Source organism: Polyodon spathula, chromosome 4 (assembly GCF_017654505.1).
Source record: "Polyodon spathula isolate WHYD16114869_AA chromosome 4, ASM1765450v1, whole genome shotgun sequence".
Taxonomy (NCBI): domain Eukaryota; kingdom Metazoa; phylum Chordata; class Actinopteri; order Acipenseriformes; family Polyodontidae; genus Polyodon; species Polyodon spathula.
Genome location: NC_054537.1, coordinates 48,864,421 through 48,892,420, shown reverse-complemented (window position 1 = coordinate 48,892,420; position 28,000 = coordinate 48,864,421). Strand labels below are relative to the sequence as shown.

The following is a 28,000-nucleotide window of genomic DNA, read 5'->3' as shown; positions in this document are numbered from 1 at the left end:
TTTAAATACAAAAAATAGACCAGGTTTTTTTCAGTATAAAATACTTTTAACCAGTTATAAAATACATTTTGGCACACTTTTTTGCAAACGTTGATTATATTCATACATCATCCTGTGTCTACAGCCAAGATATGCAAGCTTTCATTTCCTTCTCAGAAAAATCCTGTAGAAGAAAGAAATACAATACATGATTTGTGTCAGATTTGAAGATACATAATTCTTGAAATTGTTTATATTACATTAAACATATATTTATATTATATGAAACATAAATATTTGTTAAAAAAGACTGATGAGATTATTAGAATAGGTAAGATAACGATAAAAGAGACAACTTGAGTGAGTCTACTCATGGATATGGAGATATTTATTAAGCGAGGAGTCTGACTAATTCCCCATCCACCCTGGTTCTGTATTTATTAATCTGTTGCAAGCCCTGTCATACAGTAAGGCAGTGTACAGGGTCACACATCGATGGTGAATTTTGCAGGCAGTGGCCAAACTTTTTTTTTTATGATCCAGTATGCTGACGGTTATTTTTTTTTTTTTTTTTCTGGGTCAGTTTAATCTTAATAGTGCAAGGATATTGTTTAAATAATTAAAATGGGAGCCTCACTGAAATTATTATATTATTTAAAAAGAAAATCTCTAATGAGGTGGTGAGGTGAAATATGATCTGTAACAAGCCCTGTTATAAGGCAGTCTACAGGGTGACATATTGATGGTGAATTTTGCAGGCAGTTGCCAAAGATTTCATTGGAAGGCCCCATCGCTAACATTTTTTTTTTTAAATGTTTATTTTGTTTATACGTAACCTGAATGGAATTGTAAAGGACTGAAAATATCAAAATTAACTCTGAATTCCAACCAGAAGCTAGACAAAGTCCACCTGCTCCATGCATATTTCAACTGGACCAGAAGGGAAAGTTTCAGATAAAACCTGAACACAAACATAAATTGTTCACCCCCTGCCTTTCAATCCAACTGAATTTTGTTAAAGCCATTCGAACAAGAGATGATGGCAGTAAGAACTTACTTTTGTTGTTGCTATTCATTCTTTGAAGTAATGTCCTGCAAAAAATAATTTGATTTTAAGTGTTACTTACCAAAAAATCATGCTTATTGTTTATATCCAGTATGCCGACAGTTTTTTTTTTTTTTTTTTTTTTTTGCAGGATCTAAACGCTATTGTTTAAATAATTAAAATGGTAGCCTGTGGCAAAGTGCCCCAACCCTTGGCTATTTATTTGTGTTGTATGTTGCGTGTAGTGTGTTAATGTTGGTGTATTATAGTTGGTACACAGGATATAATGTGGGTTATGAACAGGAGTGATTTAAAATGTATATTTGTATTTAGGCACGAAGATTGCACAGCACTTCACGTGCAGTAAAATGTAATAATATGTCAGCACAGGGAATTGCACTTTATTAATTCACATGCAGTTGTACCGAGACTCCAACTGAATGACTGATTAGTAATCAAGTCTCGGTACAGCTGCATAAAAGCAGCATGTTTTCACTCACTCGGGGTTGTGTGTTCAGGAGTGGAGAACGGGAGAGAGAGAGAGAGGAGAAGCGTAATTATAAATATCAATTGCTATGAGTGCTGGAAGCACCAGCACCGTACTTGTTTTGTGTAGTGTTCGTCCACCCTGTTTTGTTAGTATCTACTTGTTTTTTTTGTCTCTTTATTTTTGGTGTAAAGTGCCATGTCCTGTATTTTTTGTTACAATCTTTTTATTTTCTGTCTGTTCATTTATTAAATGCTGAGCGCAAGCAAGTGCTCAGCTTCACCAAACTCCACCTCTCTGTGTCTCTTCTGTGTTGGTCCCTGTTTCTGGTCTGACGTCACCCACTACAGCCGTCTTTGTGACAGCGCCTCATTGACATTATTATATATATATATATTTTTTTAAATCTCTAATGAGGTGGTGATGTTAGATATGAGTTTTCTCCTAATCGTAACCTGTTTATTGATTTTCAAAAAGTGTTATTTTGATGATACAGGTAAGGACTACAGAAAATGACAAACTTAGACATTTAATGTTTTACCAAAATTCAGACAGTACGAAGTCCATTAAAGTCTGAGTGCTTCATAACAGACACTTGCTTTATTGAGAGCCCTTTTAATTCAAATTTAGTGTCCCACAAATATTACATTTCACTGTACAAAAGCTCTCCAAGAAAAAGCACAAGCCTCACCTCTGCTCTTGTTTTCTGGGATCTCACATAGCTCTCAAAGGCAGACTTTGTAAGGACTGCTTAAAAAAAAGGGGAAAGTGGATTACATTTACAGTTCATTATTTTTCAGCACCACTCTATTATTATCTATTAACTACTGAACGCAATACTCAATACTTACTTAATGATGTGAAAAGTAGCACGAAGATCAACAATGAAATCACGAGTCCTCCCAAAAGCCACCTGCTGCACAAGTTGTGTTAGTAACTAATATATCCCACACCACAGATAACACATTATAGGGGCCCATACTAAATATAAGGTCACCATGACTTATAACCAGTATGCAGAGTAGCGTCTCATAGCAAATGCCTAGTATGAGCATTTCCCACGTTATAGCCTGCTACAGCTCAGTCAATCAAACTGCAGGTCCTTCAGCTGGGCCACCATGACTTACATTCACAGTATGTTGAATATATCCTTGTACACAAATGAAGCATATAAACACAGAATCATAGCTATGCAATCCAAGCATCTGAGATTCATTTAATTACAAACTTTAAGTGTTTGAATCAATTTCATGATATGAATTACATGTAACTTCAGCAGGTGTTTAGTGGCAGATTTCCACCAAAAAGTATACAAGCAAAAAGGAGCTGCTAAAATTGGACAAGTATGCTGTTTTGTTTTAATGACAAAGGCTGGAGTGCATGAAAAAGCATTTATATCTGAACTAAAACTAAAATACCTTGAAAATGCAGCTAAGCATAAACAAATGGACAAGATGATGAAGAGGATTTTTATAATGGCCAAATCTGAAAAAGAGAAAAATACAAACAGTTTTTAGTTCCAGGCTTGCTTTATAGTTTGTAGGTTTTATTTATTTAGACCTTAACTTTTAAAATTAGACAAAATATCTAAATAGGTATTTTTCTTATTTATTAGAAAAAAATTGAAAGTTTCTTCGTGTTCTTCTGCTGGAGCTATAGAATGATGTAAAATGTGTCACATATAACCACCTGCTTCTTCAAATATTAGTAGAAGCATGCATATATGGGACAGGTGGCTTGCAGTACGCAGGAATAACACATTCAAGACAGTGAAAGTTCCATAAAACAGCCGTGTTGCGTGTCAACAACACTTAAATAACAAGCACAGCAATGTGTATCTCTGTCCAAAACAAGGGTTTCAGCCCCGAAACATTAAGACACTAATAACACACAAGACAGACACAGTCACTTCTCCTTCTCAAGTGGGGTGAAAGACAACAGTTTGTGAAACAGTAGTGCAGTGTAGTCTGGGTTTGGTGCTGGCTTGTAGCAATAGCTCCCGGTTAGTGTTTAGTCATCTAACAGTGAAATGACAAAACAGTTATAACAACAAAACAAACAAAACACAAAACACTCACGATAATAAATGACTTCTGTCTCTATACGTGTCCTTTTGGTAACCACATCAAAGGAACAGATTACATCATCACATCCCCTAGTATACATTCAGTCACGCACCCTGCGATAGCTAGTTTAATCACATCTTCTCCAATCCATGACTGACACTTCACATACCGCATTAGGGCAATGACTTCTGGCATTGTGACACTGCCCCCTTCCTGGGTGGCCAGCTTTGACTGACCCTGAAATGAACTGCCAAACCATCCAGTCCGGGGCACACTGTTCCTGATACACAGTGCCCTCACAGGTCAGGAGGGATATTGTTGACAAGGATTCATTCACTCTCTGTCACAATATGGCTTACAGATTGACTTGGTAAGCATGTATTACTACCATGTGATTGTCTCTCAACAGATAAAACTTTAGAATTTAAATAAACTTGAAGGTATGCTTCTGATTCAGATTTTATTTTAATGTAAAGCATACTGGGACGCAGTAGTTCTGACATGCATCCATTCCATTATTATTTGGATTCTAATCCAGTCAGATTTCAGAAAGTAACACAAACTACATATACTGTAGATAGCCCTACTTACCCGAATGTTTGGCAGATGTGTCATAGGAAGAGCATTTCTGTGACAGGAACGGTGACTGCGGTGGGATATCCAGCAGCCCCTTTGACTCACTGAACTGTTCCTTTGAGTAACAGTATTCTGTAGCAGAGGCTGAGAGGTGTTCCTTGGATAACCATGGTTTGTGACTTGGAGATAGAACTGAGCTGTTATCTACAATTACAGAAATAACTGGTCAAGGATAAATATAGTAAGAACTGTAGAAACTGGGATGACCCTTATTGTTTTTGTAAAAACCTGCGGTTGCCGGGTGGCCTCTCAAAGTACTGCTTGGAATGGTTCACCAAAGGGCATTACAATGACCTTACTCTAACTTGATAGGCTTTTTTTTTATTAGTGACTTTAAACACTCAATCATAAGATATATAGAATAACTAAATTTAAGTACTAGTAGCTTAGACTAATGTTTTCACTAATCTTTTATCAATGTCGACATGCTGCATACAGTAAGATGATTTGCTGTTTATGGTAATAATGTGTACTGGAATTACCATATTTGATTACAAACAAAAGTGATTAAAACTAAATGTAAATATTATCTGTTTTATCACCCTACATACAGTACATAAAATAAGATCACTGAGAATGCAACTTTTTTTTAAATAAACAAATAAAAGAAATTACCATGGAAAGAAAAACAGTAACCCTATTCATCTGTCCATACAATATGCTGAGCACATTTGCAGTATAATTGTTCCTCACCATCAGTGAAGCTGCAGCTGCTGTTAAACTCAGAGTTCCCATCAATCCAAGAGGACTCGGCTATGGGGGAGTCGAGGTTGCTGAACATGCTGCTGTTCAGTCAGGAATTGGAGGGTTCCGTCATGTCAAACAAGCTGACCAAGGATCTGCGCACCCTCCTCCTGCGCCGGAAAATTCTAAAAGGAGAAAAGCAATATATAAACATAAGTGGCAAAATCTACCGACAAAGGTTCATTTCCTCATCCCAGGTGTATTGATATTAAAATCTTTTTGGTCTTTCCTATGATGTTTTAAGATTGTATACATTTTTTTTCAAAGTTTTTTAGCTTCAGTAATAACTAAGGAAAATGTGATGCTCAACAACTTACTGAAAACCTAAGTTGCTTAAATGTTTGGACCAATGCAAAAACAACTGCACTCAAACTGCTGTAAAATTGTTTTCAAAACCGCAATTCACTTGTACAACTAGTTTTTTTTTAGCTTTGTAAAGATCTCAGTATATAGTCATTATGTTCAAGAAAATAAGTGGGATCTAACTTTAAGTCCTTTTATTACCTCCTGATGTTTAAAGAGTAAGTAGCGGGGTTCCAAAAAATATAGTGTTATATGTCCCCATGTGTTGCTATAACTGTTTAAATAACATACCTTTAATTTTTCTTTTCATTGTTAACATCCTTACACTTACAACTTTAAAAAGTCTGTTTCAAAGCTCTTTTCAAAAAGGCCGCTATATTTTTCGGAACCCCACTGTTTACTCTAACATAATATAAAAAAAGTTTTCATAATTACAAATTCACTTTCACATAAACATCCCCCCTTCTAATTTGTATTTCACCTTTCATCTGGACAGCTTCAGGAGCAACAGCAGTTTCATCATCACTGGCAATGGTATTTAGGTCTTTATCTGTTTTTGGTTTGGCAAGATGATCAATAACTTTACTCTCTATTCCCAGTTCACATTCATTTGTTTATTGCATTTTTTTTTTCTAATGCCACTTTCGTGTTCTACATCTGAAACATAGATCTCGCTACTATCTTCACATACAACAGAAACGTTTGTCTGCGTAAGTGGGATTTCAAACTCGCAATCCAAGGAACTCGTGACAACACTCCCACAATACGAGAGACAAACATTTTAATGGTTTGAACGAAGCATAACAAAAGAGCAAAAAACGAATTAACAATCACTTGAATCTTGTTATAGAACAATTATAAATTAGGAAGAAATGTTTTAAGTTGCAAAAACAACTCAAAGCAGTGAATCTGAAAAAATAATACATCATTTTTACTGATTCAACACTTTCAGTTGTTTATCCCTGACATAAAACCTTGCTAACCTCTTTTGACAGTTAGGTGCTGAATCATAACCAAGACACCCGTATACCAGCAGGTCAGAGCCATAGGTTGAGGTCAAGGTTACTGGAAAGTTTTGTCCAAAGTAAACACTGCATGAATGGTTGCTATTTTCCATCCAAGAACATAGCAGCCTTATGCTATATCTTACTCAGATATATCATTGTTCAGTGTATCCTATTCTACCTATACTGTAACTGTCAATCAAAATATCTGTGGATTCCTGTAAAACACACACAAAAATATCATCATTTTAGTAGCAGTGTAATGCACAATCTGTACTCGGCTTCTTCTGCTAAAGTGTACAGGGTCCTTGGTCTCTGAAGCACATCCTGGTTCCAGCTTAATCAGTGGAACTTTGAAGGTAAATGACAGAATTACAGCTCAAATATTATAGAAAAAATCATATCGCCCTATACAGCCAGAGCACATTCAATGCAACCTCTGTAGCAGCAGTGTGGATAACTCAGTGTTTACTGTATAGCAAATAGCATTCATATTAGCTCAGGCAACTCTTTATAGAAATAAAAAAAATGTTCAAAGGCAACTTACCTGACAAGGTTCTCTTTGTAAGTGACGGTGGTTTTGGATGGTGTCAGGGTAATGTTGCCCTCATTGTCGAACACTAAGCTGTCTTCAGTAAGAATATAGTATCCATTAGACAGGAGTCGAGGACTCCGACGGCACATGCAAGGAGATCCTGTCAGGGGGTTCACAGAGTAACACTCATAAGAGCAGTCACCAGACAAGAGGGACAGGTTTATGCTGTTAAGGAAGAAAACAAGCTCATGTTAATTAATATAAGTAAATTAATATAAGTAAAGGTGACCTCACAATGAAAGAATTGGATGAAAGAATGTATCCTTCTCAGGTGTGGTGTAGTTCTGATAAAGTTGCACCACTCTGCAAATTTCTTACCTGTGGCATGTTCGGTCTGTGGCTTTTTTCTTGTTAACTGGTGAACCTGGAGACAGAAATTAGTATTTTTAATAATTGAACCCCTCATCCAAAAATCCTTTCGAAGTATGTTGGTAATAGTTTCTGTCCTATTTAGGTACCATGTCACAATACATAAAATGTATTAAAACTATAAAATGTTTACTGCTTTGTTGTGCTGTACAAGCGATTGAGATAGGAAGAAAAATCTAAATTTAAAGACGGTCGTATGTGTTGTGTTTTACTTACTTGAGTGTATAGGACAGAAATATCAATGACAATTTGTTAATACAACTACACCACTGTCAGGGAAATGACTGTCTTTTAATGCTGTGGTAGCCTTTAAAAAGACTGATGGGATTTAAGCATTTTAACTCCAATGGCTGTTTATACAGTGGTGGTTTTCACTTCAATATAAACTACCAACATCTGCAATAAACTTGGAACGATGAAGAGGTTTGCTGTAATTAATCTGTATAACACAGCAGTTTCCTACTTATTATAAGAAACATGTTAATTATGAAATATGTTTAAGTGTTTTTGCTATATAAAATTATGATACAATTTCGTTATTTAATTATTTCCACGTTCAGAACAGTATATGCTCATTTACATTCACCTACGCAAAGTGCAACCCACCCCGAGGGCTTCAACTACCCAGTAACCGTGTTCCTTCCAAAGTAGGACTGGTAAAATCACTACATTAAACACAAAAGCATTTATACAGTTTTCTTTCTACACAGCTGAAGAAGGGCTTTTGTCCGAAATGTCCTGAAATATATATTTTTTAATCATTTAAACCTTTTGTGCAAATACCATAAATATGGACTTTTGCCAAATTCAGGCACTTGCCATAATGCCCTGGCAGTTGGTGAAGTGCCCAGCTGCAGCAGGCAGATGCCAAATTAGTTTTGAATTTTATGTCATTTTGGCATCTGCCGGGCAGTTTATCAACTGCTCACAGCCACCCGGGTGAAGAAAGATTTTTAACAGATACAGTATAATACAAACAGAGAGTGAATTACCTTTGCTGCCTCTAAGTGCAAAAGCGCACCGTCACCAAGCCACCCATTGCAATGTTTATTTAAATGACTTAATACTTTCTGACAACGCCATAGCAACGGAAGTAAACAAAGTATCAATGCACAGTTTATTTTCATCATGGATTAGATATAGGGGTTAGAGTAAGTGGGGGGAAAACAAAATGTCCAGAATAAAATGCAATGTTTTATTGTATTCTAATTGCAGTAATACAATACAAATTTATGAGCAGAGTTGCGTTGTTTGAATGACAGATCATTCAATATCATTCAATGTTACTTTCCATTAGCCTTTAATTTGTTACAATAGGGCATACTAAAGTTTCTTCACCATCAGGTGGCTGTGAGCAGTTGAGGAACTGCCTGGCAGATGCCAAAATGACATAAAATTCTAAGCTAATTCGGCATCTGTAAGCTGCAGCTGGGCACTTTACCAACTGCCCAATTTCGGCAATATATATATATATATATTATATATATATATATATATATATATTATATATATATATATATATATATATATATATATATATATATATATATATATATACACTGTTTCCGGGGGGGGGGGGGGGGGGGGGGGGGGGGTTACAGTGGCTTTTTCGGGAATACATTATGTCAGAGATATTAACTATAAGTAGTAACACTTGTTTGTAACAAAAATCGTTTCATGACTTTTATTTATTTGTGCTAATGACCAGATTTACAGGTATAGTATGATCATGTACATACTTGTACAATTTTTTTATTCCAAACAAAAGGTTTGTGTTTAGCGTTTGAAAAACTTATCGCACACGAATAACCGTGACATAAACACGTGGTCTCAAAACTGCTCTTGAAACAATCTGTGCTGTTCAGACACAAACACAACTGCTTGTTGTAGACAGAGGTGTAGACTGCAGGATACAGGCTTTGACCATGCCACCTGTACACTGTGAAAGAGTGTCCCGCCCCTTTGTTTATTATTGTTTTGATTTATATATTAATGCGATGGTGAAAGCCGTCCGATATGATTATTATTATTTTTTATTATTATGTATTGTTTGGCTGGACGAGTGAGACGCCGTCCGCCAGGTTATTGTTTTATTTTTTAAAACCTTGTGAGGATGAGTGACTGATCATCTACTGATTATTTAACTAGCTGACAGTCACGCATTCTTATTTAATCTCAAGCAGACTGTGGCCAAGGGGTAATAAGGTAATTAAATTAATAGCTAGTTAACCCCTCGGCCAGAATATAAAAGCCGGCAGCTGTCTGCACTGAAGGTGGAATGTAAGAGTGAGGAGAGACGTAAGTCTGTGCGAGGGGATTTAAAACTAAACTAAAAACAATTGCTGTATTTACTGGCTAAAACCCAGCATAAAACTTGTTTGTTTCGATCATTGCGGTTTTGTTTATTATTTGTTTATTCGTTTGGCCAATGTGCCCTTTGTTTTCTGTGTGTTTTATTGTTTAAATCTTTAGTTTTCTATTATTACTATTTAATAAAACACTGAGCTTCCCTGTGCCTCAGTTTCACATGCTACTTCCTGAGTCTCATACACATAAAGTTTTTAACCGTTTAACATGAACACTAACTCATGCTGTGGGTCACTGGCAAAACAAAATACGTAAAACCTTTATCAGATCGATAGAATCAGTCAGATGTTTCTGAATATGGGGAAGATGAGGTGGTTTAAATGCTGGTCAGTTATGGATAGGGTGGTACTTACTTCACTGTTTCACTACATTAACAGTTCTGCCAATCATGACTGTAACTAGTTACTTTAAACATAGTATTATATTAATAGATATTATCAGTCGATATTAATCGACATGCGGTTTAAGTATAAACTGTGAACACTTACTTTTTTCTAAATTTCTAAGTTTGGGAACATGTCTGCAATACATTTGTTGAACTTTTCACAAAATGCAAAAGGGATGTACTGCTTGACAATCAACATGTCAAACACATGTACATGGATTAGGGAGTGGTTAACATGTAGAAAACAGAAAGTACTGATTAGAGGAAAAACCTCAGAATGGAGTGTGGTAACCAGCGGTGTACCACAGGGATCAGTATTAGGTCCTCTGCTATTCCTAATCTACATTAATGATTTAGATTCTGGTATAGTAAGCAAACTTGTTAAATTTGCAGACGACACAAAAGTAGGAGGAGTGGCAAACACTGTTGCAGCAGCAAAGGTCATTCAAAATGATCTAGACAAGATTCAGAACAGGGCAGACACATGGCAAATGACATTTAATAGAGAAAAGTGTAAGGTACTGCACGCAGGAAATAAAAATGTACATTATAAATATCATATGGGAGATATTGAAATTGGAGAAGGAATCTATGAAAAAGACCTAGGAGTTTTTGTTGACTCAGAAATGTCTTCATCTAGGCAATGTGGGGAAGCTATAAAAAAGGCTAACAAGATGCTCGGATACATTGTGAAAAGTGTTGAATTTAAATCAAGGGAAGTAATGTTAAAACTGTACAATGCACTTGTAAGACCTCATCTTGAATATTGTGTGCAGTTCTGGTCACCTCGCTATAAAAAAGATATTGCTGCTCTAGAAAGAGTGCAAAGAAGAGCGACCAGAATTATTCCGGGCTTAAAAGGCATGTCATATGCAGACAGGCTAAAAGAATTGAATCTGTTCAGTCTTGAACAAAGAAGACTACGTGGCGACCTAATTCAAGCATTCAAAATTCTAAAAGGTATTGACAGTGTCGACCCAAGGGACTTTTTCAGCCTGAAAAAAGAAACAAGGACCAGGGGTCACAAATGGAGTTTAGAAAAAGGGGCATTCAGAACAGAAAATAGGAGACACTTTTTTACACAGAGAATTGTGAGGGTCTGGAATCAACTCCCCAGTAATGTTGTTGAAGCTGACACCCTGGGATCCTTCAAGAAGCTGCTTGATGAGATTTTGGGATCAATAAGCTACTAACAACCAAACGAGCAAGATGGGCCGAATGGCCTCCTCTCGTTTGTAAACTTTCTTATGTTCTTATGTTCTTACCTCTGGCAATGAAACTGCTGCTGGGGTTGGTGATCTCCAGACCTCCTCCCCCTTCTTCGTGGCCGGCAGCTACCCTTGGTGGGGTTCCGGCCACAGTACTTCCTGCTGCGATGTGAAGCAACAGGCAGCCCCAGGCAATGCGGAGCAACAGGCAGCCCCAGACGAAGCAGTTCCAGCGACCCCAGGCGATGCTGAGCGGCTGGCAACCACAGGCGACGCAGAGCGGCTGGCAACCCCAGGCGATGCGAAGCAGTTCCAGCTACCCCAGGCGATGCTGAGCGGCTGGCAACCACAGGCAATGCAGAGCGGCTGGCAACCCCAGGCGATGCGAAGCAGTTCCAGCTACCCCAGGCGATGCGGAGCGGCTGGCAACCCCAGGCGATGCGGAGCGGCTGGCAACCCCAGGCGATGATAGGCAGGCATCCTTGGGCAAAGCGTGGCAGGCATCCTTGGGCGAAGCGTGGCAGGCATCCTTGGGCGAAGCATGGCAGGCATCCTTGGGTGAAGCGAGGCAGGCATCCTTGGGCGAAGCGAGGCAGGTAAGTCAGGACAAGCTGGTGTGTGGGTGTTGGCCACTGAGGCAGTGGCTGCGGCGGTGCTGGCCCTCTTCGTAGCCGCTGCGGCCGGGCTGTTTTCCGCTGTGCTCCCCTCAGCAGGCTATGTAGTGATTGCTGAGGAATTCCAGCATCAAGTCCTGGTACTATTTCTTGTACAGGGAGAGGCAGCTCCTGCTCCTCTCCTCGTGAGGGTGGGGGAAGTGATACCAGCAGGCATTCATCCTCTGCTGGTGGACATGGACCCAGCAGACGATCACCCTCTGCTGGTGGGGGAAGTGATACAAGCAGGCATTCATCCTCTGCTGGTGGGGGAAGTGATACCAGCAGGCATTCATCCTCTGCTGGTGGAAAGGGACCCAGGAGGCATTCATCCTCTGCTGGTGGAAAGGGACCCAGCAGGCATTCACCCTCTGCTGGTGGACAGGGACCCAGCAGGCATTCACCCTCTGCTGGTGCGGCTCTCCCTCCTGCTCTGGAGACAGAGGTGGGACCTCTTCCTCTGGCGCTGGAGACGGCATTAACGGCTCCTCTCCCTCTGGAGGCAAAACCAGCAGGCATTCTTCCTCTGCTGGTGGAGACTTGGGCATTCTTCCTCTGCTGGTGGAGACTTGGGCAGTGAACGCTCTGCCTTCCTCTTCCCCTTTCCCCTCCTCTGCCTCCTCCTCACCTTCCTCTCCTTTGAGGCAGGTGAGGCAGGTTTCCTGATCCACCTGCGGCGATGGTACGGCCTTCAGGTGGATCCACTCCTTCACGGTCTCTACCTCACCCCGATCGAAGGCCTGCACAAAAAGGGGGTCTTCATATGGGCACACGTCAGGGAGGTGCCCATACTCCAGACAGGCAAGGCACCATGTAGCCCCTCCTTCCTTTAACTCACTTTGGTGCTCATGCCACCTCTTCATGTATTCCTTCTCTTTATCCATTTCTTTTTTTTTTTTTGTAATCCACACAAAACACCTCTCCTGGTCTGGCGCTTGGAGGTGCTGTTATCCCACGCAGGACACCACGTGTCACAAAGATGGCTGAGTGGAGACGTCAGAACCAGGAAATGAATACATAAAGACAGGACAGATGAGGTGAAATGATGAAGACGCTTGCTTGCGCCGGTTTATTGCAAATAAAAGGTTTAAACAGATAAAAGGCAGGACACGGCACTTTAAGGCAAAACTAAAAAGACAAACAAAAAAGGACTAACACTTAACAAACGGTGAGCAGATACACACTAACAAACACAGTGAGTTTAAATAAACAAGTACCGTGCTGGTCCCACCAGCACGTAATAGCAATTGATATATAACTAACTTGGTTTCTCCTTCTCTCTCTCCCGTTCCCTACTCACCGAACACCCAACAACCCCGAGTGAGTAAAACGTGCATCTATATATACTGTTGTGCTGGGATTCAATTACCAATTAATTATTCACTTGAATCCCAGCACGTGAATTAATTATGTGCAACCTCGTGCTCACATATTAACTACTTTAAATGCACGTGAAGTGATGTACAATCCCGTGCCTAAATACAATTATACATTTTTAAACACATGTGAAACACAGACCCATTTATATCCCATGTACCAATGCCTATACACCAACATTTAACAGAAAATACACACAGGGGCACAGACCTGCAGAAAGGAGAAAACACCGGGCCCCATAGAATGAATGAATGCGTGAATGAGTGAATAATCACAAGGTGGATGGCCCTGAAAATGAATACATTGAATATATAATGATTTCAACTTTTGAGTTTGCCTGCTGGGGCCCCCTAAGTGCACAGGCCCCTATGCAAATGCACTGGCTGCTCCTGCTATTCCTCCACCACTGCAAACTTGGCCTTTCTCTGCATGTAACCTTCTCCATCTATATTTCCTTTAGCAACGAACAATGTCATTGAAGTGCTAGTTTTCTGAGAGTCATGGCTTCTGTGATCCTTCGTGCTGTACTACCACATCATTCATGCTCCCGTGCTCCATGTTAAAATCAAGTCCTGCATAGCTTACAGAAAACACGGCCTTTTCCAATATTGCTTGGCGCTATGAAAGGGTAAATTATATTCCAACAGGCTTGAAATGTACATGAGCCATTGTATGTGGATACCGTCTACCAGCTTCCGACCTATGCCCACCTCGCACACTGAATCGATGCCTGACACAGGTTTCCCCTAGGTCCTAAAGGTTGACAGGGAGTTGGGCCATAATTTTAGAACCTGAAATGTTAGTCAGGCAAATTACTTAAGTTTAGCATATGTTTAAGTTTAGTATATGGGAGAAAATCTGACCCAGGAGCTGTCAGGGAGAAGGGTCCAAAATAAGGGAGACCCTCAGTAATGTTTTAGCTGACGAACGCACAAAAAGCTGCACTCAGCACTAGCATTGACATCGACATCGGGATAGTGAGGTAGGTTCTTATGGGATATATTCAGAGCCTCGTTTTTATGTAGGATGCAGTAGGCTAGAACCACAACTAAACATTGTGTGCTATAAAAGCACCTTTTTTTCTGCTGTGCACGTTTCTTTTAAAAATGTTGGGGGGCAGCTCCGGCACACATCGATAAGTCAGACATCACACATCGATAAGGCAGACATCACACATCGATAAGGCAGACATCACATATCGATAAGGCAGAATGGTAACTGGCATTTCTTGACTGAACTCATTCTCAAGGAGTCCAAATAGAAATTTCAAATGGGTTTGAAGTTTTTATAAAACACACGTTGGTGGCAGTATTGTTTGGACTACCTGAATTTCAGCAGCACACCACTGGATTGGAATGCAAGCAAAGCTGTGGTATAAATGCAGGTTTCAAAAAATGTATAACTGCAGTGTATAAAAACAAATTTAGGTTTTTAAGGTTTAAATGATTACAACACAATATCAGGATGCTTCAGAAAAAAGCCCTTTTTCAGCTGTGTAGAAAGAAAAGTTAACACAGTAAACTTGTTATTTTTCTGTGGATGACGTCATGATTATGTCAAAATAGAATGTTCATTCAAAGAGGTTCCAAAGTTCCTAGTGTGAAGATAAACTCACATTCCCTTTGTTTCTGAACAACATTTGTTCCATAGCCAGAGAGTGTGAGCGGAGCAGAGCACGGCAATTGTATAATGAGCAGGGAAGCAGAGCCGAGTAATTGCTGGATCGGAGTGTGGAATCAATAATAATGAGAAAGTGTATTTTATGTAGGCTTTTTTTCTATGCTGATCATAGCTGTTTTTTTTTTTTTTTTTTACTTGGGTCAGGATATGTGATTATAATAAGAAAGGTTTATAGTATTCCTTTCTGAATGTACATCTTTTCATCTGCAACTTGCAACATAGTGGGGGAACATTTTAAATTGTATTATTTATTTATTCATTTTTAATACCATGTGAGCGGACCAGAGCGTGCCAATTTTGTCTGGAGTGGGGGAGCAGAGCAGGAATCGCAAGTAGTGGAGTGGAATGGAAGAAAGAGTAGAGCGGGGTGGAGGATATTATGAGTGGTGAGCGGAATTCTGTCACCGTTCCGCTCTACCCACATTCTCTGTCCATAGCTCTGACTGATCCCACAGAGGATGTCTTCAGCAGTGTGATTATTATTGTTTAAATGTCAACAGTATATATCACTGCAGAAAATACTCAGTCAATAGTTTTCCCTTTAAACAGTAGTCTATTATATTAGTGACACAGGTGCAAAACATACTTGTGGCTGCTCTTGAAAATAGTGGCAGCATCCCTGGAGATCAATTTCTTGGAAAATCTCACAGCCTTTGACAGTTTCAGTCTCTGTCTGTAAAAAAAAGGTCAGAGATTAATGAGTTGAAGTCAAAGGATTACAACATAAAGCACTGCAGCACAAAACAAATATGCCATTTTAAGTTCAACCCTGTTGACCCCACTTGCTTCATAAATTGGTTCCTAACTCCTACCACAGCTAGCAAATTCAGAACATTAATTTGTATCTCCAGGTCCAGTTCTAATTTAATTATTAGTTAACAGTTACACAGTTTATGAACATTTTCTTTTTTTACTGTAAGAGCAGGTATAATTAGATGTGTTATGATTAAGGCCCTGTGAAAATCGCAGAAATTTTCTTTAAAATTCACGGCAGTTTCAGTATTGTATTTCGTGGAATGTGCACTGAACTATTTTATAAATTATGTGTACAGATTATTATTATTTTTAAAACATCAAATATAGAGATATATGCATTGAAATGCACGGTAAAGTGTATCTGCAAGGACAGCTTTCAGTTCTAGTACATCAGATGCATGTTCACCATTTAGACCTTGCAAAACAAATACAATGTGTAACCCATACTGATCTTGGGCATCAGTCAACTCGTCAGTGTGACCCTGACAAGCAACCAGACTGTTTTACCAGTTCCATAATCTCCTGCTTGGATACTCTGCAACTTTAGATAAGTATTCATGTCTCAGCCGGGCTGATGAAGGAATCACTCCACCATTTGCTACACTCTGTTTGAAGAATTTACGTAACTTTTGGTTATCCAATTTTTCAAGAGGGATATTTAAACAAACGCCTCTTTCAGCTCAAAATGTAATGTGTTTCGTGCTTCATGGTTTTCAGTGGACTTTTGGAACATGGAAGTCATAATTTTTTGTTTCTTTGCTGTAAAGCAGTCGCAGTGCTGCTCTGGATTACCGCCTTTCTCTTTCAGTGAATACCTGAATATAAATGCCTGTCAAGAGCTGATTCTCTGTAGTGATCTACAGAAACGTTGCAGGACATACAGAAGAGAGTACCTCAATCGCTGTGTAAAACTTCTGCTGGATACTGCTTTACTTGATCTGCTGCTGGTACATTTTTACCTTTTTAGAGACATTTTATGGCAATAGTACACACAGGCATACAGCAGAGCTGTACAGTTTCGTTAATGTGATTATGAAATACAAATAGTAATTAGTAACTAGAGTTGCCAACAATTTTACGGCTTCCAGTACCACTACCAGTACCAAACACTTTAGCAAATAGTGCAGAATGCCATTTTTATATAGTAACCATAACCCTATCTGCATTCTATAAGGAGTTATTAGTCAGTTCTGTATGTTGATGATGCCATCTAACATGGTAGCCATGTTTTTTATTGTAGCAACTGCCCTTGAATACCCTTTAAATACAACCACCCTAGTCAAGATTTTACCAATTTTTGGTTCAATCAGACCAGCGTTTTGGGAGAAGATCTTCGTAGTTTGTGATTATGCCGTCATCGAAGTGTGATTATGATGTCATCCAACATAACCGCCATACCACACAACCCATCAGCTTCTTATGCACATCAGTTAATCTTGGACTATCCCTCAACAAGTATACCCAGTTTCAACATTGCAATGTGGTTTTCAAAAGGCAAATTTTTACATTTAGGCAACCCATTTTTCAATTAATATAATATGGCACCATGTGACCTACGACATATGTTTTTTCTTCCAGAGTTTTTTAGCAACTCTGATGGAAACAAGAAGAAGAAAAAGAAGAATTGCGGCAATAATACTAGGCTTCCCAGCCTATGGCCTGGAAGCCTAATAATATATTTTTATTTCTTGAGAATACTGTAAAAATCTTGGTATTGGGCTATGTAACAGGGTTCTTAGTACCTGCTACTTTTGTTGTGGGTGTCCGCTGAATGATGAGAGAGAGACAGAGGGATGCAGTTGACAACACCATTCAGGAGTCCAGGTTTTATTTCAAATGAACAAAGTTGCAGTGACAGGTGGTTGCCACTAGGATACCAGGATGACATTCAAAATCAAATAAATAATTGCTTACTCACTCTGATGTTTGAGATTGCTCTGCTTTAATATTTCTATATTCAATAATAATTTAACTCTCCTTGTGTCTAGTTGTAAGTGTTCATAGTAAGTCCTCAATCTCTCCGAACTTAAATACAATTTTAAATTAGAATGAATCAAATGTTCCTACAATACTCATGACATAGAACAGGTCCCCTCATCTTTGCAAAGTCAGGGCCACTACTCAAGGTATTTTGTAATGTAGAACAAATGCGGGAAGTTGAGTCCCATTCTAGACCTCATAGGTCTGAACAAATTCATCCTTTCAGAAGATTAAAGATGACATCCCTTTCCACCATCATAAAGGCAGTCCAATCAGGGGACTCACTGATTTCCTTTAGATCTGAAGAATGCCTTCTTCCATCTCACCATACATGTGGAACAGAGAATGTCTCATTCTATATTAGGGTCTCTCAGTGTCAGTTTAAGGTGGTTCAATTTGGTATTTCTATAGCCCCCTAAGTATTTACCAAGTTAACGGCAGACGTGGCAGCGCATCCATGTGTACCCCTATTTATACAACTGATTAGTGTGGGTTCACTCCAGGGAAAAATCCTTGGAACACAGCAACAACATTCTTCACCCTATTCTTGACCTGGGCCTATTGGTCAACCAAGAAACACAATTCCCGCAGACCCTGGAACTGGCCAAAGCCAAGCCTCTTCACCTACCAGTGAACCAAGACTTGCTGAACCAAGACCTGCTCTCCCAGAACAACACAAGGACACTCCAGCACAATCCCTCGCTGTTACTAGCTGCCTGGACATTGTACAGCAACTAAGGAGGAAATAGGGGCTATCTGAACAAGTAATAAATATTCTACTTGCTTAAAAAAAAAAAAAAAACAGGTGGATCCAGACTTTTATGAAGGGGAGGGTCACCTGATACCAAAGATACAGAGATTAAAAACGTTGGTAAGCTTGTATAGCTTTTTCCTTACACAGTTAACTTAAGAGTTAACCCAATTATCTTGAAGCAAATGCAAATACCATTTTTAAAAGTCAAAAACAGAATCTGTAATCGCTCTGAATTACATTTTTTTTAAATACACATTTTAAAACATACTACACTTTACAGAAGCTGAAAAGGCTCAGAATTTTTTTCTATATACTCCCAGTAAAACCTTAGTTTTCCTTTTAAACAAAAAGGCAGCTCTTACACACAACTAACAAGCTTTTTTTTTTTCCAGTATACGTATTTCCCCAGCGTATATTCCTCGGAAGAAAAGCGTCTTACTTGGTTACTCATTTGCTGATACCTGTTTTATTTTTTCAGCAAACTTTGAATCTGTGAAAATGAAATGTGCTTAGCTTTTCCTTAATACATTTTGCATTATTAATATGATAAGGTCAACCCTGGAAGAGTATAGTACACAGATACAAATAAATGATATTTTACAGTAAAACACTGCAGTTAAAACAGAAAGTACAATATCAAAAAGTAGTAAAAATTACAAAATAATAATAATCTCCTGGGTGGCTGCATGGTGAATTCGCAGTGTGTAAAGAAGTGGTCGGCTGATGGCACACGCTTGAGAGGACAGCGTGTTTTCATCTTCGCCGCTCCCAAGTCAGTGCAGGGGTGTTAGCGGTGAACTGAGCCTAAATAATAATCGGGCATTTCAAATTGGGAGAAAATAACAAAATAATTGGCAACAACTACATTTTAAAAAAAGGCTAAACTAGAAAAGTAAGTCTTTAATCTTGACTTAAAAATATCTTTGGAAAACACATCTCTGATGAAAAGGGCAGTGAATTCCACAGTCTGGAGTCATTTTACTAAATGCACTTTCTCTTCTCCTTCTCAATTTTACCTTTGGGAGGCTAGTGTTAGCTGATTTTAAAGCATGCAGGAGTTTATATGGGGACAGAATCTCTCTCAGGTAATCCAGTACCACACCATTTAGTGCTTTATATGTCACAGGGGTGTGCAATTTTTGAAAAAAACTTGTTGTCCAATGGACAAAATGCTAGAAAATCTACTTGTCTAAAAATCTACTTACCCCCTCCACATCGCACCAAACACACACACAGAAAGCAGAATATAATTTGTAGGATGTTGGTTTTATTTAACAGTGATCACATTCAATCTATTAATAAATTATAATTTAAAATTGAAACTAAACTATTTCAGCATGTTTTATTCTTATCTCAGTCTACTTACAATTAGTCCAAAGTAAATCATAGTATTGCATTAACATGTTCTGGCTATACAGGACCTGATATACCTGCCATTTCAAATCGGTACACAGTTTCTGCCGCCTGTGCTCTCCGCTTTGTGGCAGCATTCAGTCGACTGAATTTGTGTGTCATTTTTGCCTGAGCAAAATCCTTGTCAGAACTTTGTGAATAGCTCATGAATGTATAGCAGCTCATTATATGTGTTTAAGATGCTGCTTTGCAGACATCAATAATTCAATGCAAATAAGGTGGCAGCACTATTCCGCCCCATTCATTTTGCATCTGCTAAGTCAATTCTGCTAAGTTTTCCGCACGGAAATGTGAATAGTAAATAGGAGGGGGACAGAACTGCACACGGTAGTCGTGTTTTGTGTATGGTAAACACTTTGTAAATGCCTTAAGAGTACAACTACAATAAGCAATACTTGGGAGTTATTCCAATACAAAAATAGCTTTTGTCTGTTTTCTTCCACTCTTTCTCTATAAGCTGAATTCAACTCCTGATGTACAAGTGTTTCAGTTTGTTGCATCACAGATAGAAAATCATTGTTGTTAATATTACTGCTGTTTTGTGGAATTCTTATTTTCTTGATGTTCTTTTAGTTTTGTAATTGCTGAACCCCAGGTTTTTAAAGGACTTGTGTATAACCTGTCAAGTTTCTCTGCATTTTGTACTGTTTTTCTACCAAAATGCTCTCAATATTTACAGTAGGCTCCATCAAATACTGCAGACATAAAATATGTTTTTTTTTTGTTTATTTCTATTCTATATTTATTTTTTCTAAACAGTATACAACATTTTACAGCTATTTTTCCTCCTCTAACATCTTGTCTCATGATGGCCCACTGGAACACTGCTGAAGCAGGGTGATCCTGGGTTCATACCTGCATGACTCACTGAAAAATAAATTAATTAATACATAAACACACTGCCATGAGATGTACAGCCTATATTTTATTTTAAAATAATAATAAAATATCGTACAAATAATCTCACATACTGTATAATTCTAAAACACACTGAAAGCCAGTGCAATGATACCAACACAGGAGCAATATGAGCTATCAGCTGCATTCTAAACAAGGCACAACACAGAAACCCAGCAAATAAAGCATTGCAACAGTCTAGACAAAACAGAAGCATGAATCAATGTCTCAGAACCAGACAAAAAAAGAAAACATCTCATTTTAACAATGTTTCGCAGATTATAAAAATACACTAATTAGTAGAACAGTGTTGTCTGGTCTTCAAAAACAAAGAATGTAAAACAATTATAATATCAAATTAATAGATTACACAATATACTGCACATTTTTACTTTAGTTGTAATTTGCAATGGGACACAATTGCGCTGGAGAAAATGTTTTTTTGATATGTTTTGGCGCCTGGCCATTACAAATACAGTACTCAGAACAGGCACCTGAAGGAGTTGAGAATGACTATCAATATTGCTGTACTGTATACAATTTCTGAGGCTTGTTGTAAAATGGTGGATGACTGAGCGACGTGATCAGATGCCGACATTAAGGCACATGGATATCTGGAGCAATGAAATCGGTCAAGGAGAACTTCAGAGTGCAAAACATAACACACACATTATGATAAAATGTACCCTGTGTTTTTAAGAAACAAAGCCATAGTGTTCATGCTAAGAAGCGCTATGTCTTCCGTGGGCATGGGCTCCATATTTGCCGCATTGTAAACATACAACACAGTGCATGATGGGATAAGGTCATATTAAGTCCCACAGTCCATCGTGCTGCTAGGAGCTGTAACTGGACTATTTTAACAGTGTTTGTGCGCATTAAGCCTGACTAAACATGGACCTGTACTGTAGTGTGGATGCTTTGAGATGGATTAATGAAAATGTTTTTGAGTACGGTTCTCGAGATTGGTCATGTAGTGTGGACAGTGTGCTCTCTGTGCCAGAACACGAAGCTTTAGGAAAGTTATATCCTTGAATGTAACTTTGCAGTATTGTAACTACAGGACAGCAAAAAGCAATTCAACTTCTCTGAGCCATTTTTTCTGATGGTAGCCGCTAAGACTTTCAAACATAGTTGCTCTTGCTTGGGAAGCAGTCTGAAAGAAAGCCTGAAATGGATTTCAGCAAAACATACAACCGGGCACAGGTCACGTGAAAGGGACTGGTTGTGTCAGACAAACAGACGTGAGTCCTGGGGACTCGGAGAACCTAAGAGTCCCGATAAACCACACGTGCATACCACGTCCTCGAGAGCATTTACATACAAAAATTGTACAGGTAATCTTCATATTTTTCTGTACTGTATGTAGAAAAAATTTGGAGATAAATTTGTACAGTAGTACTGTTTTTGGCAGTTTTATATTGAAGGTTGGAGTCCTGTTACTCATTTATGTGGGCCAAGGTTACATTATATTCTAATTGGGGTACTGCAGCTTGCTATGCATCGATTCACTGACATGGAATGACTTTAAAAAAGAAAATGTTTTCAAAATATTTTCATATAATTCCAGCATCACAATAAAGGCCTACTGTGCACAACACTTAAACGCCATGATTTCTGTGTCTGCAGTATTTTAACAATGCTTTTATAGTCAAAAGAAGAAAAGTGAGTCAAATAATTTTATACCTCTCACTACTGTCCAACTGAATTACAGCATGAGACTTCTATGTTTCCATGCTTAATTTAATATTTGGAGCAGCTGTGCATTGCTAGGGCCAGCACAGCTTAGGCCATTAAAGTTCTCCCAGGATTGTTTCCTTTCAAAAACAGCCAGCCAAGCCAGACATACCCAGACAGAATGAGGTCATACTTCCTGTTAACACACTACTGTCCCATAGCTCCACCAAACCCATTACAGACTACGTAATTAGCAATAATAAAATAATCTGTGCATTACTACAGGTTAACAGAAAATAACCAATGACTGTTTTACACACAGAGTGCTTGAAAGGGCTCCTCACCCTTAAGCTACCTTTGCTTTAAAGTTACATCCTAGAGAAAGCATATTACGTTCATGAAGGAAACTTTTAAAAAAATAAATAAATCAAGAGATAAAATCTCTATATTGTGAGCAAATATGTTTTTGTAAAAATTTTACCATAAGCACCTCCTAGTAAAAAGCTTTATTAAACTCTAAGAAGTATCAAGGGACAAAATGCTAAAAAATCTACTTCTCCTTCTTCAAAATCTAGTTGCTCCCTAATCATCACACGAAACACACACAAAAAAGTAGAATATTAATTTTGGTTTTATTTAACAGTGAACGCAATCAATTAGATTAACAGGGGAGGATCTAGCCTTGTAGCTTGACGGGTTCACTAAATTCTTCAAGATACACAAAAGGTTCCCTGTGACCCCACCTCACCATAACAAATGTATAACATACTTTAAGGAAATGTTCCTTTCAGTGCACTTTGTAACACATTTGATAGTAAATTTAAATAACATACTAAGAGTACAACTATAATAAGCAATATTAAATCATTATTCAATCGTTATTCAAATATAAAAATAGCTTTTGCCTGTTTTTTTTTTTTGCATCTCTATAAGCTGAATCCAACTCCTGATGTACACGTGTTTCAGTTTGTTGCATCACAAATACGAAATAATTGCCAACTATTACTGCTGCTTTGTGCAATTCTGGTTTTCTTCTCATTCTTTTAGTTTTGTAACTACTGAACCCAGATTTTTAAAGGACTTGTGTGTATAGCCTGTCAAATTTCTCTGCATTTTGTACTGTTTTCTACCAAAATGCACACAATATTTACAGTAAGCTCCATCAAATTCTGCAGACAAAATATGCTTTTTTGGTTTATTTACACATAGAGAAAACGTTATTATTATTAAAATTATTATTATTTGGCTAACATATTTATTTATTGGGGACTTATTCTTTTTTAGTATAATTTATCTGGACATCAATTGATGAATAGTCCGTGCAGTATTGAAACAGACTCGAAACTTGGTGGAGGCAAGGCGTCATTCAAGCAGACAGGGAGTTGATTGGCTGGTGCGGAAAGAACTGAAACAGGGTTGGGAGTTTGACGGGCTGATTTTAAGGGAGGGTGTTGTTTGGATCCAGCTGATGACATAATTGTGGACCAACCATGTCTTTCCTGTTAATTTGCTGTCCAGTAGCTACGAATTGAGCCTTCATTATGGTTTGCTGTCACAGACATGATTTCACTTGTCTCTAGACCAGCTTCAGAAAGTATGTTTAAGTACCCTTTTATGTTATCAGATTAGATGCATATTGATTTAAAATTTTATTTGCAGTTAAGCACTTCAACGTTCCAGTGGGCATCTATGCAAAATAGAAGCCCGCTAGATCTGGAAGCTGATTGGCTGTTCACACTCAATCATTTTCTAATTATTTTTTTTAAACATTGTACAACATTTTACAGCTATTGTTCCTCATCTAACATCTTGTCCCATGATGGCTAACTGGAACACTGCTGCAGCAGGGTGATCATGGTCATACCCTGATGTTTTTTTTTTTTTTTTTTTTCCATTTTTTTGGAGAACAACATTTTTGCACTATTCTCATTGAAAAATGAATTAATACATAAACACATTGCCATGAGATTTACAGAAATGGAATGATCTGAAGTGAAGTGGACCAATCAGAAGCAATGTCAGCAATATCTGTAAACTTGACACGGGTCATAACACAAATACGCAATAAACATGGAAGAGAAATTGATTCAGGAATTGCAGCGGTATCCTGCGCTCTACGACTGTTCATTAAATTCATACAAAGAACAGTAAAAAGGACAATGCCTTGCAGAACATTTTTGCTTGTATGTCTGGTGAGTGAATTTAAAGCCTCGCTCACAACGCTTCCATCACTCGTCTCCAGTGCAGAACCTGCTTAATGCTTGATTACAAGTCCAAATTCAAAAACTGCTTTAATTAAAAGCAGATTAAAGTTGTCTCACAATAGCTTGGAGTCGTCTATAGTTTTTCCATAATATTTATAAAAAAACAAATTCCTGTGTCAAATGGGTGTTTAACTAAATTGTATTTCGATCTTCTCGGTTTTCTTGGCATACTGCTGCCAATATCAACTTTTAACATATATTTCAGTACTTTAAATTGTCTGTCTACTGAATGATTTAAAGATAAATTGCAGACTATGCAAATATGATGTTGCCATCAGTGTGCATAACTCGAGGCAGGTACGGTATGGTATGCACAATATCTTTCTCTATAGCTTTTTTTATATGTAATGTTTCCTATAACCATGAAACCTTCAATATGTACTTTATCATTTAATCACTTCAATGTCTTATATTCATTAGCCATTAGTTCATGTTTTATTATTCTTTAGGCCACTGTAAGTAGAGCCCTTATTTGGTTATATGTACACCACGCTTTAGGAAAGATGGCAAGTCAGTTTTTGTGAAATTCACAGTGTATTATTCCAGGCCGAGTCATCGGACCATTGGATAATTGTATTGCAGTAACTGTGTTGAGTGGCAGTTGAAATACTGTAGGTTGCTATGACCTTGTCTGTTTCAAATTTAGTAGCTGATACAAGTGCTCTTTTATGCAGCAGTCTAATTAATACAGCTGCCACTTGGCTTGCTTCAGCTATCTTCAGTTCAGACCACATGATCAAAAACATGTTTGTTTTCAAAAAGTACAAGAGGATGTTGTAGCCAAATGATGTGTCAAAGGCAAGACCTAAATGTGGTTTCCTCAGGAAGCAGGCTACTGTTTATATCATTTAAATACTTCTACAGCATAATTGTTTGGGATTAAATAACCACAAATTATAAAATCCTGGTACTGAAAATATGAAATGACTGACATAAAGGAAAAATAATTAATGACATATAAATTAAAGATGTGTAGTTTTACCCCCAAATCCTGTACTGAAATAATGGCCAACTTTTTAAATAACTCTAGACATGTGTTAGGCATCACAGTATTTCTAAACAGGAACGGTTTAGCCACACATCTCGGAATATTGTTTAGAGCAGTACAGTTTTCATATATAGTAATTTGTACTGTAGTACAGTAATCTGTCACGTATTCAACTGCAGTCGGACCAGAGTAAAGGCAGATATGTAAAAAGGCAGATAAGTGAATCCTATTTTTAAATACCATTATACACAGCTGTATCAATTCCTATATTCACACAATTATTGTTTTGAGATTACGGATTACTGCACTTCTAAAGTTGAAACTCTACTGGACTGTTAGTTTTTTAAAGTCGACACACAGAAGGCCAAACTCTGGATTAATATTGGGATTAAAATACAGACAACTGCACCCTATGATTGATATCTACTTCCCTGGGCTTTACAGGAGGTGCACTGTCATATATCTCCACCACAGAAAGAATCCAAACTCAACGAATGCCTTAATGACTTTACTAAATTAATGTTTATTTATTTGATCGCTTTGAAAAATAGGCCTACAGTATGGCTGACAAAATAATACCTATCCAAGTGCTGCATATCACACTGTAAATTATATTAAAAATGTATTTGTATATGAATAGTTATATTTTAATGTAATTAACTTCTCTGTTGTAACCTCTGTTATGTTTTTATGTTTGCCTAAGTATATTATAGATATCATTATAATTTATGATTAAATACAGTGAAACCGAAATAAACTGGTCACCAAGAATAAACTAAACTTGCCTACAGAAAGCTAATATAAATATAAAGGTCCTAAACTAAAACAGAAGAAAGCACTGCACAAAGTCAAATAACAGCTTACTAATCATACAATAAAAGCAACCCATCTTACAATACATTCTATAATAATTGACTGGTGTTTTGTCCTGACTGCTAATAAATACAACATTTAACATATAGCTGTATTTGCAATGAAAAACCCGAAAATAATCTGGCTACATTTCCAAACTTCACCCTGTGCATTGGAATTTGAAAATTACATTGAGCCCTCTAACCCTGTGCACTAAAAAAATGTAAACACTTGTATGAAGAAACACCTGCCTTCAGTATGTGTACAGTAGGTTATTAGTGTCCAACAAATTAAACAGCAAGGCAAAGCCACTTGTATTGTAGGCATCAGATATTGGGCAAAAATAGAGGTATTGCTGATACATTGTTTGCCTGTTAAAGTTGAAGATTGACCGTCGGACCGTCAACCCTTCTGCATTAAAGCCAGGCATGCTACAGTTTCGCTGATGGGGAGTCCCCGCAAAGCGGTCATCTAGTGATTAGTTCATTACAATATAGAAAACTACAAAGCGGCATGCTATGTAACTTAATATGTTAATGTAACGCTATTCAACAGGTTTTATTTCACGTTATGAAGCAAAATTAGTTTATTCTACAGGGTGATGCAAAAACTTTTGGCCATGGCTGTAGCAGTCTACTCAACCAAAAAAAAAAAAAAATCATTAAGTAAAATAAGAACTTTTAAGTAAAAACCGATCTAATGTTTGGTGTTCATTATATTACACGTGATTAATAATAATTTGATTGGTAATAATGAATTAGTCTTTAATTGATTAAGAAACCCAGAGCAGTGCATTCACAGTACATTACAGGAACAGTTGGGTATGATGCAAGATGCTGGTAGGGAAAGCAACAGAAAGTGTAGAACCTCTGCAGCACAGGCAGTAATAACACCACAACAATGTAATGTATGTCGTATTGCACTGCTGTTTGAAATATACAGACTATATTATCTGAATATATTTTTTAAACATCGCTTACTGGTTTAAGAAAATATGAATTATTAAAATGCTCAAATTTAATTTTGTGAGAATCAGTGCGTTCAATTTTTAGATTAAAAATTCTTGGTATCCAGTGAACCTTGCAAAATACAGGAACTCGTGAACAGAACAATAATAGACTGTTTACCATCTAACATACTTGAAACTATGTGGGTGCTGCTTGGCTGTTTTGTCAGTTCTTTTATTTTTCCAATGTTATTAATAATGCAATACGTTGTATTTGCACCCCGTAATAGCAATACAATAGGTTATTATTCATACTTTGCGAAGTTTCTGAAAGTATAGTGCACACAATCAGTTCTAACAATACACATTTAAGAAAGACACTGTACTTACTTCTTTGAGACGTTCCTTTCAGCTCAACTCTGCGTTCTCCTATAGTTATTTGTATTATACACGATGGCCACCATAAACAACCTCTTCTGTTTGCGATGGTATCTGTATATTAGATAACTTGCTCACTCGGACCGTTCATGTCATGTTTTACAATCTTCTGTTTACCGTCCCTGGCTGGGAGCCGC

The 28,000-nt window shown here is 37.8% G+C and overlaps 1 protein-coding gene across 1 annotated transcript; it reads right to left on the bottom strand.

Annotated features, from left to right (window-relative positions):
* On the bottom strand, positions 1–27,998 carry tmem71 (transmembrane protein 71). Its single transcript, XM_041248039.1, is given in 11 exon segments — positions 1–163; positions 1,037–1,071; positions 2,203–2,261; positions 2,363–2,424; positions 2,930–2,996; positions 4,169–4,357; positions 4,907–5,082; positions 6,812–7,024; positions 7,178–7,223; positions 15,485–15,571; positions 27,816–27,998. Coding segments are annotated over 9 exon segments (867 nt in total). The 5' UTR covers positions 15,516–15,571; positions 27,816–27,998; the 3' UTR covers positions 1–163; positions 1,037–1,047.
* Positions 27,999–28,000: the final 2 nt, after the last annotated feature.